Here is a 14,973-nt window from a genome sequence, read left to right as displayed (position 1 = left end):
GGAAATGGAAGTTTCTCTTTTCTGTGTTACTGCATGTCTGATGCGGTCCAAATGATATTCTCAGTCGATTCCTATTTCTGAAGTAGGGTGTTCTGCTTGCAGGGGCTGTTCATGCGTTCATGCCCCTGCCGCATGTCTCCCCACTTGAAGGAACCCCCTGTGAAGCCAACTTCTTTCCTGTGTTGGCCACTCCTGGACAGGGTGAGAGGGGTCAGGAACCAGAGCTTCCCTAGACCTGTGTGGGCATTCTCCGGAGGTGGGGGAGGGAGATTTCTCCCTCCAGCCCTTTTCCTGCCACCCACTTGTGTTTCCCCTCCTTTCCTTCAAGTTCTAGTAGTTTGAAAGTCAATTTATGTCCATCTTGAGTCATCTGAGCTGAACAGGGAGGAAGCTGCATGTAGGACCTGGTACAAAAGGAACATGTGAGGCCCTTTGTTCAAATGTTAGGAAGAATTTAAGATAGTAAAAACAGAGTATTATGCAGAACTCAGGACCCTTCTGAGTTTGGGGTCCTGTGTGACAGCCTAGGCTGCACGCCTTCCTGCGTGAGCCAGTGGACACCATAGACCAACTCCTCTCTCTCTAGGCACTTCTTTGATTTCCTACCCACTTCACTAAGCCCTTTGACCCCTGCACTTTTAATAGAGCTGTTTCTGCCTGCCAGGGTTTCCTGTCTCCTACAATGGAGGTGCAAACAGGAACTCTTTTCCACGCTTCATTCCTGTGTTGAATTTACTCTTGGACTTCAAGCACACTCTATATTTTTCATCTTATCAACTGGTGGTAGAGAGCACATAAAGTTGTTAAAATATGAAGGGAGCCATTGCATAGTTAGCCATTGCATAGTTCCCTAAAATTTCACACCTGTCCAGTCCACCCAACTCCTACCTCTGCCTCATCAATTCAGGTCCAGAAGTAGTGGTTAAACCAGGAAGAAAACGTCTCTGAAACAGAGGGATATGTCAGGGGGCAGAGCCAATACAGGAGAAGGGCTTGCAGGCTGTGTGATTTGGGGCCACAGAGACAGTCCTATTTCTTTATATCAGGGGCCTCAGAGGGACCTGGAGGATTTCATGGCCCTGGTGGTATCTGAGGATTTAGAGGGTTCTCTCTGGTACCAGTTCATAGAAGACTGTACAATGCAAGTACAAGAAGGGCCCAGTGACGCAGTGAGCCAGCCTGGCTTGATGTTTCAGGCCTCCCTTCATAAACAACTGCTCCCTCTTCCCCAGTGATAGGGCACCACACATGGGTGTCTGATGGCTAACATTATGGTCCAGAAACTCAACTCAACTTCTCCTTGAGTGTGCATTAGGCTCTGGGTATCTGGTCACACCATGAGAGAGGGACTTGTAGCCTAAAATGCCAGCTCTGAAACACAGTTTATACTCTCCAAGGGGAGATGGGCCTGGAGCAGGAACTGGGATGGTATCTTCAGGGTCACTTCTTCCTGGGACCTAGGTCTCTCAGCAGCTGTAGGTCAGGAGGCCTAGAAGAGTGCATATACTAGTATCATTAAAACAAAAAGAATTGGATGTTAAAGGGGAATTTTTAAAAAAATCAAACGCAGGTGGCCCTTCTCCATTCTTAGACTTTTCTAAAATAAGAACAGGTATCAGTCACCTTGAATAAGAGCTCTCTGTCTCCTGGAAAGTGCCAGAAACATACCACAGGTTCTTCCTCTATTTGTTGCCATCTCCCTGCAAAGTGCCACCCTGCTCAGTGTCCCCTTCCTACTATCACCCTCCTCACTTCAAAGGCATTTCAGAGCCGGTCTGAGTTCACAGGCTATGTAACGGGCCTCTGTGTGTTGGAAAACTAGCTCTAGATGCCACGGTGAAACGGGTCACCTTGAGAGAGTGTCCTGCGGACTTTGATTCCCATCCATGTTGTGCTGGATTCTTGGAAGTCTGGCCCTGGGTGGAGCTTGTTGGGGATTTGAGAGTTGGGAAAGGAATGGAGGGCCATTTGCTCATTGCTGTGTAATCCAGAGCCTTCAGAGAGGAGTGGCTGGCAGGCTACATAGTGATGGTGGAGAACAGGGCCAGACAACTAAACCAAGGCTTGATCATGGTAACAGGGCAGACATTCCCTTCACAGGATTTACATGGCTGGGGTGGGGGTCAGGGGAGGAGAAGGGCAGGCCTTGCTCCTGCCATATTCTGAGAGGTAGCTCTGTCTCCTTTACCCCAACCTTGCAAAAAAAAAAAAAGGAGATTCTTTAAGTAATAGATTCTAATTTCTTGGGACTCTCCCCACTAAAAATCCTTCCTAAAATAAACCCCTCCCCCTGTTGCAATATGAACTGGTTCTCTTCAGTCTGTGCTCAGTGGAAACAGCTGTCCTCAGCAAGCAGCAAAGTTCGCTCACGGTGGGATTAAGCAGTAACAATAGAATGGAAAATTAGAGGAGAAGAAAGGTTTCCATTCTGTTTCTTTTTCTTTCCTTATAAAAAGAAATTACTGCCCTTCTGGGCTCTTTTGCTATTGGCTCGGCTCCTGGACTCCTAGCTCTTGGAGCCAGCTGGAGCTGGTCCAGAGACCTGCGCCTGTGCACTTAAGCTTGTTTCAGAAAGATGCTTCCCAGATTCTGCGTAAGCATGCGGGGGTCGACTTGGATGCTATCCTTGTAGCGGCCACACTCCATAAAAGCAGAGAACCAGCTGCCGTCTTTGGGAAACCTGTCCAGGAAAAGCAGCCATCCAGAATTTCCGGGACACATTCTCCTTTGAGATGGGTGAAGCCGGGAGCTGCCTAAGTTATGAATCACCAGGTCATCTGCAGCCGGGTCTGATGCAGAGGCCTGAAGGCCAAGGGCAGAGCCGCTAGAAGAGGATGAGGTCTCCTTGAAAAGGGTCCCCACCGCCTCTGCCAAACAGGCCCCGTCTTCCCTTCCAGCTCTTGGATGCCTCGTGGGGGAGAAACCATGTGGGGACTTTTAGGGGCTCAGTACTTGGAACCAAGGCTCTCAGGCTGGCATTGAGGGGGTTAAGGCAGTGACCAGATAGCAGCCTTTTGGCAGCAAAGCCCTCCTCGGCAGAAGGAAGGATATAGCTGTATGAACTGCCTGCTTAACAATGCCTCACATGTCCCCAGGGGCCCGCCTGCAAATAGATTTCATCTTGCTTTCTCTTGTACTTTTCAAAGCTTCCTGTTTTCTCACGGCCCTTTTGGACAGTTTACAGTCTCTCTCTCTCCCTCCCTCCCTCTCTCTCCCTTTGAGGAAAGGAACACCCTTCTTATTAAAAGAGAGAGAGAGAAAAGAATGTAAGGGAAGGGCAGCTTAGCGGAGGCCATTCTCCTGGGCTGCAGGCTGCAGCTCTTTGACCTTTTCTCCCAGAATAGGAAAACACAGGCTTCCTGGCGCATCCCAGTCCTAGGCTCACACAGGCTGGTTGGCACAAAGCAGTGTGGCCCTTCTTGGCTTCGTGGACCTCTGGCCCCAGCCCAGCTGCTAACCCGCTGCACACAGCCGCCTGGGCTTCTCCGTGGCTCTGGTTGTCAGCATCATCGCTAGGACTCATGGGAAGTTGCCTGAGGCATCTCCAGGCCCTGGATCAGGGAGGGAAGAGGCACCAGGGAGCTGGAATTCGGAACTCCTATGAAGATGAGGAACAGGGCGCCTGTCAGCTGTTTAGCGGGCTGAGGATCAGGAAGCCAGATACTGGGTTCTCCCAAAACCTGCAGTCTTAGAGGAATCTTCTCTTTCCATCCACGTTTCCCAGTGCTGGGTCAGGCACAACTGCCTCCCTCTCTATTATGCTTCAGGTAACCTGACAGGTATTTACACAAAGGATCCCTCACTTCCTTCAGTATTCCCTGCAAATAATTTGGTTTAAAAATACAGCACCCCCATCTTCAAAGATCTTCCTATTTCTGGAATGTCAGAGCATAGTACACAATAATGAGAGTAATAAAAACTCATATTTATTGACCTCTATTTGCCAAACCCTTTACATGAATTGTCTCATTTGATCTTTATAAAAAAACTGTTATTATCGTCGACATTTTAGGGAAGAGAAAATGGAGAGCTCGTTCTCTCTCCCTCTGAGGTATCACCATCACCTCTCTGCTCTGCCCTCTCAAAGCCTAATGACCCATGCAACCCACTATTAAAGGACAGTTCAAAACATTTGTTCCAATTTTCTGTTAAATGTTGAGGTCCACCTACTTCTTGACAAGTAGGTATAAATGTGGGCATCGATGGGAAAGCTGAGACTTCATATCAGGCTCACTAATATCCCTCATTAGAGAACTGGGAGTTTAAGAGGGGTGGGCGGTTGAGATGACCACCTGCAAGAGGACCGCTGTCCTCTCCACTCCAGCAGCGTCCCCCACCAATACCTGCCCGTATCTGAATCTTTGCAGACCTGGGCGGGAGATGATGCAGCAAGTATTGACGATGATGCAGCAAGTATTGCCTTGAGCAGACTCTTAGCCTCACCAGTTGTGATGAAAGGGGGCATTGACATTGATGGCTGCTTTTCTCAGAAGAAGAAACTAGGATTATGGTGCTCCCTCTCACCCTGACTTCTTCCTTCTAGTCTAACTCCCTTCCTCTGCTACAGGGACTATGCTTGGAGCTCATATCTTAAACCACAGCACCATCTTTAATGGACCCAGGCTTCTTTCTCTGGTCCCCCTTTGCTGGATACTGAGGTTAGCCACAAAGACAAGGAAGGTAGCCCTAGCACTTCTGAAGGTGCTTTCAGCATCTTTCAGAGTTCACATACCTCCACTCAGCCTGGGAGAGCTCTCCATTGGCGGCCCAGTAAGCTACGTAAACCATGAAGGATAACTCTGGTAAATAAAAATTAATTTTTACCAATAGCACAGCAAGCAGTCTCCTTTACCAATCACACATCAGAAAATATAGCTTCCCGGTCATGTCCCACAGTGGACCTTCCCTGAGGCCATAGGCCTTGACTTCAGGGGACAATACCAATGTCCCAGTGTCCCCACGTAGCATTGAAATGTCCCAGGAAGTTTAGTCGTGAATGAATTAAGTCAGAAAAGAAACATTGGAATAGAAAAACACACACTGGGCTTTGATAAAGGATCATAAAATGTTGCTTGTCTAAGGCCGAGGAAGATTCTAGGAAATGCCCCGTGGTAGCCACTGTGATGTATGCACACCTCTGTGTGTGGGGGGAGAGGGGTGAGGGGAAGGGAGGTGGGACCTTGGGGCAGGTGAAGTGCAGGGTCTTCTCTGACCCCAAAGTTATAGCAGTTGTGGCAGCAACAGCGATTAATCATTATCACAACAGTGACAGTGACCTTGCCTGTGCCTAAGATTGAGGGCGGTATCTAAAAATGTTTAATGAAAAGACTATTCTTGTGGCAAAACAAACCCCCCAAAAGGGTACTCTACACATTCTTCAAGGTTAGGCTAAAATCCCATCTCTTCTATAAGACCCTTTCAGAAGTCCAGCTTCTAATATCTCGGCAACCATAGATAATAACTAACAGTGGAATTTCGCCCTTCATGGGATCCAAGTGCAGAAGGCACCCATCGTGTCCTTTCAGTTTTCTCGGTTGGCCTGTAGGACCGAGCTTGGACTAGCGCAGTAGCCCAACTGATCCTCCAGCCTCCAGCTCCTCTCTCCCTGCATGTCTTCTTGTTGGCCAGGGGGGAGGGGGAAGGAGGTAGAGCTAATTTTGTTGTTTATGAGTCTTCTGCTGCAGCATCATGCCAAATAATTAGCAACCAAATGAAATATACTTTTTCTAAAATGACCATGACTTGAATATCTAATGCAGAATCTTTAGATTCAAAGCTTTTGTTTTTCTGTAGCCAGAGCGGAGAACTGCATAAACTAAGCTAATAAATAGATCACAAAAGGTTTCCAGAACCTGCACACATGTGCAAAACTTAGGTTGATAATATCTTAATACATTGTCTCTATTGAAAATAAAAGAAAGCAAATATCCATCCCACATGTAGGGCTCCTGAAGATGTTGAAATTAGACCAACTCGCTCAGCCTTTCCCTTCTTGGGTCACCATTTCCAAATGAATGTGGTGTGCACATACACTGAGTACTGAGTGTGGGAATTCATCTTTGCTAGTAAGGAAGTAAAAAGGGAAAAAAGTACTTAAAACTCCCAAATATGAATCATTTAAAAATACAGAACCAACCATTCATTATCCATGTGTGGATTATCTGTGACAAATTTATAACCCCAGGCTGGCTTCCTCCTACCATCCAGCATTCTTTTGAGCTAATCTCTCAAGGTCACCATTTGTTAGGTCTGCCCATTCTGCCAAGGCTAGCTCAACTCTCACCTCCATAGCCACATGAGGAAAACGTTGCCTTCATTAACAAGAAGTGAATCCAGAATCCCCGACAATGGCCCTGAAAATCCCTCTCAGCAAGAGAGGAAAACTGATGTCAGCTTTAGAGGACGTTGTAGTCCCAGTCCTCTCTCCGCGGCATCTCTCACTCCGTACTGGCTTCTGAGGTTGGGGTGGGACGGGGACTGTTCCTCCCTTGACACTGTGTCCAAGCACAGCCAAGGAAGGGCTGGAGTCTCCAAACCCTGCCTTGCTCAGGCTTGGGGACAACAAGAGCGAGCAAAGCACACTCTCCCCACCTGCAAACAGTGCCTTGGAAGAGACAGTGTCTCTTCTGAAAGAAGTTGGAGAACCACTGTTGTGGTCCATCATGCATTTGCACTTTAATAGAAATAAAGAGAAATGACAAAGAAAAAAATGAATAAAACCTGTTTACTTCTTGAATACCTGAGATAATATTTTCAAACCTCTACCCAGAGAAAAGACAATCCTTCCTTAACATGTCTCCATCTTCCTTTTGACTTTGAAATTCATTCCAATAGTTAGCACATTTAAAAATTAGAAAAGTATGGTGTGGTGGCTGACCACGTGGCCTCTGGTGTCCAATGGCCTGAGTTCATTATCCCAACTCCAGCACCCACTAGCTGTGTGCCTTGGCCAATCTTAATCCCTCAGTTTGTCCATCTGTAAAATGGGGGTGACAACAGTACGCACCTCAAAGGACTGATGTGAAAATTAAGTGTGACATTCCATGGCAGACTGGGGATAGTGCCTTCCATATTGCAAATGCTCCATAAATATTAAGCAAGTAACTGTATCGTTATTATTCAAGTGAAGCACGCTTTGAGCAATTGCTTTTCAGATCAGCTTTTCTCCTTTTCAAAAGGTGCAAAAGAAGCTTTAATAGCTTTGTGATTTTTACCTTGAGTTTTAAATCCTTTACCACAGGAACAAAATCTCAAGAGTCCATCCCTACCTGCTGCACCTCTGCGCCTGGGCACAATCCACCCTCTCCTTGACTTCCACGGGGGCATTTGCAAGCCACTTGAAATGCCCAGATCCAAGCAAAGGGCCTCACACCGGCCTGGCTGTGGGTTCACCAGGGCGGGGTCCCCTGCCTGCAAGTAACCTGTGTTCTCCTTGTCACTGTCTCCGACAGCTGTGCGGGAAGGAGTTCAACCGGATGCACAACCTGATGGGCCACATGCACCTGCACTCTGACAGCAAACCCTTCAAGTGCCTCTACTGCCCCAGCAAATTCACGCTGAAGGGGAACCTGACGCGCCACATGAAAGTCAAGCACGGTGTCATGGAGCGGGGCCTCCATTCTCAAGGTATTAATCTCCCAAGAAGCCCCCATGCCTGCGAGGCCAGTGAGTAACAAATGGGCGGAGACCTTGTTTACAGGGACTTCTCTTTATTCTTATGGTCGAAAAAGGGAATGTAACTTTCAAGACTACAGCAGGGTAGCAGGAGCAAGCTGACAATGTTATGATAACAAATAAAATGCTAAGATCTGAAGGCAGCAAGTACAAATGAAGTCTAGAAAGACAACTGGAACATTGTAATGATGCCAGCTTCAGGCTGGAAGGACTTCTGTTATCCCCATTTTACAGATGGGGGAACTGAGGCTTCCCAACATTAATTTGGCAGAAATTGGTCAACTGAAAACTGGCAGAGCCAGGATTTGAACACGGACCTTTCTGACTCTAAAGCCGTCCTTTGTACACTTCACCAAACGGCTGTTAAAGGGCATGCGGTTTCCCCGCACTTTTGGGAAAACAGGTCTGCAAGCTCTGTTGTCAGCAGAGGTGTGTCTGTAGCAGGCAGGCCTCCTCTTACCTGTTCAGGACCAGACAGGTTCAAGGGCAGTTCTCCTGCTCAGTGGGAGCTATGTCACCCTCCCGGAGTCCTGACTGAATGGATAGAAAGTTCTCGCCTTATTTGTCAGTCCCAGGGCCCCCAGAGTTCATGTTCCAGATCTACTGAACTTGGCAGGTTGCTCCTTCGTCACCTACCCAGGCAGTCTTTCAATAGGCAGTAAGTGCAGTCCGTCCTAGGTGTGTGCTCTGAGCCGTGGCAGCAGTGAGGGACAGAGACCAGCTTTGTCCTCTGGGAGGTCTGCGTGTAGGGAAAGAAGACATACATAGAGGTAACTTACATCGTATTAGCTGGCCACTCTTTTCTGGTCACTAGTATGATCAAAGCACAGGGCTAGACATGTTAGAGCTCATTCCCACAATTCCACAAAGTAGACTGTGTTGTTCTCATGTTATACAAGAGGAGACCAAGGCCGGGAGGTGTGATATAAATTGCTCAAGGTCAAACAGCAAGTCTGAAGGCAGAACTGGGGTTTCAATTAAAGAATTTCTGAGTCAAGCCAGTGCTCACCACACTAGATGAAAACACAGGTGACTCATTTGTGTTTGCTCTTCCTCCCACCCTTTTTCAAAAGAGATGGTCAGATAGGCACACATATTCATAAACAAGGAGCACACAAAGGTTTATATTCATAAACCACAATGATTGTGGTTTTCAGATTTTTACAATGTCGCCCTGACTCTTGGGCGACAGGGAACTGTGGTCATAAAGCAAGGCCTAGAGTTGGTGCAAAAGCCCTGAAAAATTCTGGTTAAAAAACAAAAGCAATTTTTCCACCCTAACCATGTTTTTCACCTGAATTATTCTTCACATCTCTAGTTGCCTGAGCAGCTTCCCAAGTTAGGCCTGGATTTTTCCAGAACAGGTGAAGTGTGTTCAATTGCCGGGGCTGGAGACATAGAAGGCCATGATGAGACAGGCCTGCACCTGAACACCCAACCTGCTCATCACAGCTTGCCCCTATGGACACTCAAAAGCCTAGCAGGCACCTGACAACTCTATCATTCTGGAAAAATAAAGAACATCACTATATATCACAGAGCTGCTTTGAAAACTTTTAACAGACTTGCAACTATTTTAATGTTTTCATCTACAAAAGGGGTCAGTAATTTTTCATTCCAGTTTTTGAAATGGCTCAAAAACCAAGGCCCAGATCAAAAAGACCCTCCCTTTGCCCCCGACAAGATTAAAGCTATAGACAGCTTCCTTGCCTGACGGCATCTCGAGGCTGGCAGCGCTGAACATCAGCTTCCTTTGTGTCTCCTCACCCAGAAGCCTGGTCCTCCTGCGGTGCCGCAGGCTCTGGCTGCAGCCCAGGCCCATCCCTCCCAGTTCACCTCTCCAGCCACCCACACCTATTCCTCGGGACCTTACTACGGCCAAGATCAAATCAGGTGGAGCCCTGCCACGGGCCTGTTGGCTCCTGGAAAGTGTGTGTCTAGAGTCCTCAAACTAAACTAACAGTGAGACCCTCTCACATCACTGTACCTGGTAGCAGGGACACTTGTAGTTGGACACAAGGGCTCTGGGGTCCCCAGGGGACTTCTTTATGGGATATCTTTTTTTTTTCATGGTGGAAATATCTTTATTATTGTTTTATATTTTTTCTTATAGTAAAATAAATGCTCGCTGAAAATAATAAAATAAAAACATTAGAAATAAAAAGAAAAAATGTCAAAAATCACCTTATTTTTTAGATTGTTGACATCCTTTATTTAAGAGACAGAGACAGGAAGAGGGAATGAGTGAACTGGGTCTACGCTATAAATATACATAATAAGTATATATGTTTTATACTTAAAATATATAGAGAATACCTCTTTATGTTATTAGGTCTCTATATCTCCCACACACAGTTCATTGTGTGGATGCACTATTATTTATTTAAACAAACCTCCACCATTAAATAGATACATTGTCTTCACAGTTTCATTATTTAAAATGTGGTGATGAGCACACTCACACACAGACTTGTTCACCTGCAAATTTGCATAGTTTAAATTCTCAGTAATTGCTAAGTGTGAGCCAGGCTTGTTTTTAGCTTTTGGCGCATGTTGCCAAATTCACCTTAGAGGGGTCACCCCCATGTAGATTCTTTCTGGGAGTTTATCTATTCTTAAACTGTAAAATCAAGCTACACTGAACGGCCCTGGGTACCACCAGCCACCTCTTTTCAAAGGCTTTTCCAGGGCCTGAAGGCTGCCTTTGCTCTCACAGGTTTTGGAAGGGGGAGACTCGCCCTGGCGCAGGCGGGGGTCCTGAGGAGTCTGGAGCAGGAGGAGCCCTTCGACCTGTCCCAGAAGCGCCGGGCCTTCCAGTCTGACGGGGAGAGCGCCAGGGGCAGCTCCTGCCAGGAAGAGGAGGATGAGGACCACTGCTGCGAGGTGGAGCGGGACAGCCCAGGCCCGGCCCCGCGGAGCAGGCAGCGCTGCGTGCCCCAGGATCTCTCCACCAAGCCCGAGCAGGCCCCCCGGGCGCCCCAGGAAGCCTGCGAGGAAGAAGAGAAGGAGGAGGAGGAGGAAGAGGAAGAGGAAGAAGAGGAGGAGGAGGCCGTGCAGAAGGAAGGACGCCAGGAGAAGAGCAAGGACAGCCATGGGGCAGAGGGCGGCCAGGAGAGAGATGGCGCCCGCAGAGAGGAATGTCCCAGCCTCAGGGCGCTGCAGAGCGCGCGGCGGGGGGCCTCCTTTTCCGATTACTTGTACTTCAAGCACAGAGATGAGAGTTTAAAAGAATTACTGGAGAGGAAAATGGAAAAACAAGCAGTGCTTTTAGGTATCTAAGTGGAGAGCTTTAGAATTACACTTGGAAAATGAGAAGCAGGCAGTTCAAATATAGCTTTCTGCATGAGCTGTCATTCGCTGGCGACTGGCAACTGGCGACTGGCTCGCATCTTCACAGATGGCTCAGACTCCATGAGCAGGGGCGTCCTCAGCCAGGGAAATGCTTCTCGGGTCATTCCGGGCCCTTGATTTTTAACGTCTCTCCGGTGTTATTTCTGCCTCTCCAATGCAAGACGCTGTGCACATTCTTCTAGGCATCTGATTGTAGGCCGATGCTGAGGTGCTTATAGAAATCCTACTTTTCTTTGACCAATATACAATACAAGGTAAATTTCTTTCAAGTGGCAAAACTATGGTGCTTGACATGTTTCCTAATTAATGACTGTTTAGTTGAATGTGTGAAAGTTACAATATTTTTTCAGATAGATGAAAATATGAGTAGTTGTATATATAAAAGTTGCCTTTATTAAAGAAAAAAAACAAACAAAAATACTAGAAATGACACAGGAGTTATTGAAAAGGAGTGTTCTCATATAGTCATTGCAGAAATAAGACAAAGTTTCAAGAGAAAATGAATAATTTTGACTAAGGAAAGCCCAGCCATGCTTAGGTTCCTGCCTGGGTTCGCCTTGCTGGGCTCCAGCCCCCTTCATTGGTGCGGCCTTAGGAACAGATTTGCAGATAACGCCCAGTGCTCACGCCTGCGTCCGGATTGGAGCTCCCTCCTGGAGCCCTTGCTAAGGCAGCTGCAAGAGGAGTTGTCACCCTGTGAGCAGCTGGCTGCTCCTTGCGCCTAGATCGGGGCAGTAGGAGAAGGCTTCTCTGTGAAACCCAAGGTCTGACTTGTTTGGAGAATTAGAATAAACAGCAGCTAATCACCAGTAGGGGAGAGTCCGGGCTGTGTTCTCAATGCGCCTGCACATTAGAATCAGCTCGGGGAGCCCTTTTAACAATACCTCATGTGGGTCCTCAGCCTCTGAGACTCTGATTGAATTGGCTTGAGTGGAGCCCCTGCTTCGGTTATTTTCTAAATTGCCCCATGATTCTTCCGTGCAGCCAGGGTTGAGAAACACTGACTGGGCTAAAATAGTGACTCCCAGGACCCCCTCCCAGGGACTCCATAAATATTTCTGTGTCTGGCTTCAGACTCATTAGGAGAGAGAGAGCAGGAGACCTCGAAATCATACTGCTGACTTAGGCTTTTCACCTGTTCAGTAGGGACACACACAGTATGAACACATACTTTCTATATTTCAAGATGATGCCTGAGATGTTTATGGTCACTTAATATGTTTTAAAGTACATAGCCAGCTTATAGTGACTAATCACGTCTTCCTAGATGCTTGAATCATGATTCCAGTGACTGCCCATGATTAGAATGTGTGGGCTGAGCCCGTAGGTAGGCTTCCCTTAGGCACGGCACCGAGTAACGCAGTGCAGACAGGATGTCACTTACATGTGACTGACCATACGCAGGAACCTGCTGGTACTGTGTCTGTGTTTATGTAAAAACTGCCTCTAGGTTGGTAGTTTCAACTCTTATTTGTAGAGCTAGGTACTGTTTATTATTTTGCTTCCTCTCCTCTCAAAGTTCCCGATACATTTCCTTAGAAGACCTGGCCCATCTCTGACTGCTGGGTGCTAGCTTTTCCTCTTGGCCACGGTGCTTCCCCATCAGCCTCATCTCATTCTCATCACTTACCCGGGTGCTTTGTCAATTCCTGATACATTTCTCCTGCCACTGTGCCTAAAGCTCCTCCCTTCAGCCCCACCACCACCCAGTGCCAAAGCTGCTTAGGTTTCCTGCTGCCACCCATGTCCTTAGGTCAGAGCACCTGCAAAGGGATGCTGACGGATGGTGTGGTTTCTGCAGTGACAAACACAACTCTGGGCCAAGAACCTGTCCCAAGTCCTCAGAGGGGCAACTTGCTTTCCACTCATTATTAATATGGCTCATCGATGCCCTGATGAACTCACCCAGGAGGCGGACCATGAGGTCTGTGAGGTGCCTAGCTCTTAGGGTCCCGGTCCATACTTACTCTTTCAGCAGTTGTGTGTGGAGGAGCTACTATGAGGGCTGCAGACTTTCAGTTTGTTCTGGGTCTGGCTAGCTGGAAAAGGAACCAGGGAATCTAGAATAGCAAGCTCTAGTCCTCTCTGACCAAAATGGGTCACGTGGGAATGTTTGAGGAACAAGGTAATGTTGAGATGGAGAGAGTAAGGTCCAGGAGAGTGGTTTTCATGTGGTCTATTGAGGAGCCCCTCCAGGGCTGCTAGGGAGAAGAGGCTCTCAGCCCTCAGGCCCATGTCACTCAGAGTGGTTCAGATTTCATCTGTTGTATACATTAGACTTCTCAGTAAAATTTCATTTGAAGGGAGAAAGAGGTCTAAGGAAAGTAGTATAAAGTTGTAATGGAGAGTATTCTAAGGCCTGTTATAGTTCTTGACTCTGAGTATAGATATTTAATTAGATCTAACCCCATGGTTAGTATACAATGACCTTCTGAGAACCAAGGTTAAAATGTTGGTTTTGTATGTTTTTGAGTGACCAGCACCTGGTTTGCCTCAGACAGCCCTGGTTTATACCTATTGTTCCAGGGTAATTACCAGTAGTGTGGCCTAAACTCTGAACATTGTCCCAGTTTGGGTAATAAATTCCATGGACACCAATGCCTAGTGCAGAGCTCAGGAGAGAGTTAGCCAACCCTGCCTAACGGAGCTAATTAATCAGAATGAAAACCCGTAGGAGAGCCTCAGAGTCCATCCTCAGAGAACCTCAGGGATGACATCATCCAGGGTGACCAGCACTCCAGGGCCAGGACAGCATGACATTCATCACATTGCGGCACTCTGAAAATAGGTCACTGCCAGATGCTTTCCAGGCTTTTGACCACTGTCACTCTGAACCAAACGACTGACCAGCCAAGTGGCATATTTTTCTTTATCCTTTCCATTCAGGCCTATCACTACCTCCTCTTATTGCCTTTTAAATCTTTTATTCTTTCTTTTTAAAAAAAATTTGACTCCCCACTGGCCATGAGACTGAGGCTGACCTTTCATAACCCCGCAAGGATAACTGGTATATTTGCATTTGAGTAGCTACGTGAGAAAGCCCAATGTGCATACTGTATTTATTAAGCCCTGAGGCATCTAATAAAATATTAACATCGTGTTTTGAATCATGATCTTTGTCTGCTTTGCTGGAACAAAATGTAACGGAGCTAACATTTAAAATCCTTCACATATTTGGACAACATTACGCCAAATGTTGATTTTGTACAGAATTCTGGCTTGCTATTTAAAAATGGAAACTCCAAGTATGTAGTAGCATCAGGTTGTGAATATTGCTTTCTGCTTCAGTGAAAAAGCAGTTTACCTGAAAAGAGCATGTAGCCTATATTTTGTTAATTTAAGCAAATAAAGACATGTTGAAAACGCTGAGTTAGTTATTTGCAAACACCCACATTTTGCAAGGAAGCTGCCATTGTCAATGCCTATCCTATACCCTCTGCCAGGGGGACTCCTCTTTGCTGGAACCTCAGCCCAGGGACACAGATGCTGGATTCTCCCTCACTCCTTCAGAAAGGATTACTGACCCTCGGCCCACCTGCTGGCAGGTGACATCTTCCTATCCTCTCCATCTTTCCTATTCAAAAAAACTAGTTCTGGAAGGGTGTCATGGGGAAGTGAGAGGTTAGAGACTGTGTTGCCCATTCTGCATCAGGCTCTTTGTAGAATAAAGTTCAACCAAGAGGAAATGTACTTTAGTGGGCAAGAGCACAGCTTCTGGTGCCAGGTACCTGGGTTCAAAGCCCAGCTCTCCCACTTTCAATCTTTGGGAACTGACACCAATTTGTGAACTGCTCTGTGCCTCAGTTTCTTCATCTATAAAATGGGACTAAAAAAACAGCACCTTCCTCATCAGGCTGTTGTGTGGGTTTGTTAATATATGTGAGACACTTATGTGCCTGGCTCACAGTTCATTCTACATAATATTAGGTATTATTATCACCAACAAAG

The 14,973-nt window shown here is 46.9% G+C and overlaps 1 protein-coding gene across 6 annotated transcripts in view; it reads left to right on the top strand.

Annotated features, from left to right (window-relative positions):
- Positions 1-14,385, top strand: part of ZNF366 (zinc finger protein 366) — a 63,495-nt gene extending 49,110 nt beyond the window's left edge. For all 6 annotated transcript variants that reach the window (XM_070412154.1, XM_070412158.1, XM_070412155.1 and 3 more), the window contains 2 exons: positions 7,452-7,626; positions 10,391-14,385. In XM_070412154.1, coding sequence (XP_070268255.1) covers positions 7,452-7,626; positions 10,391-10,953 — 738 coding nt within the window. In that variant the 3' untranslated portion in view covers positions 10,954-14,385. The remainder of the gene's footprint in view (positions 1-7,451; positions 7,627-10,390) is intronic.
- The last annotated feature ends 588 nt before the right edge of the window (positions 14,386-14,973 follow it).

Source organism: Myotis yumanensis, unplaced genomic scaffold (genome assembly GCF_028538775.1).
Source record: "Myotis yumanensis isolate MYYU_CA2020_CCGP unplaced genomic scaffold, mMyoYum1.0.hap1 SCAF_4, whole genome shotgun sequence".
In the NCBI taxonomy this organism is placed as follows: Eukaryota; Metazoa; Chordata; class Mammalia; order Chiroptera; family Vespertilionidae; genus Myotis; species Myotis yumanensis.
This window is presented reverse-complemented; position numbering and strand designations above follow the sequence as displayed.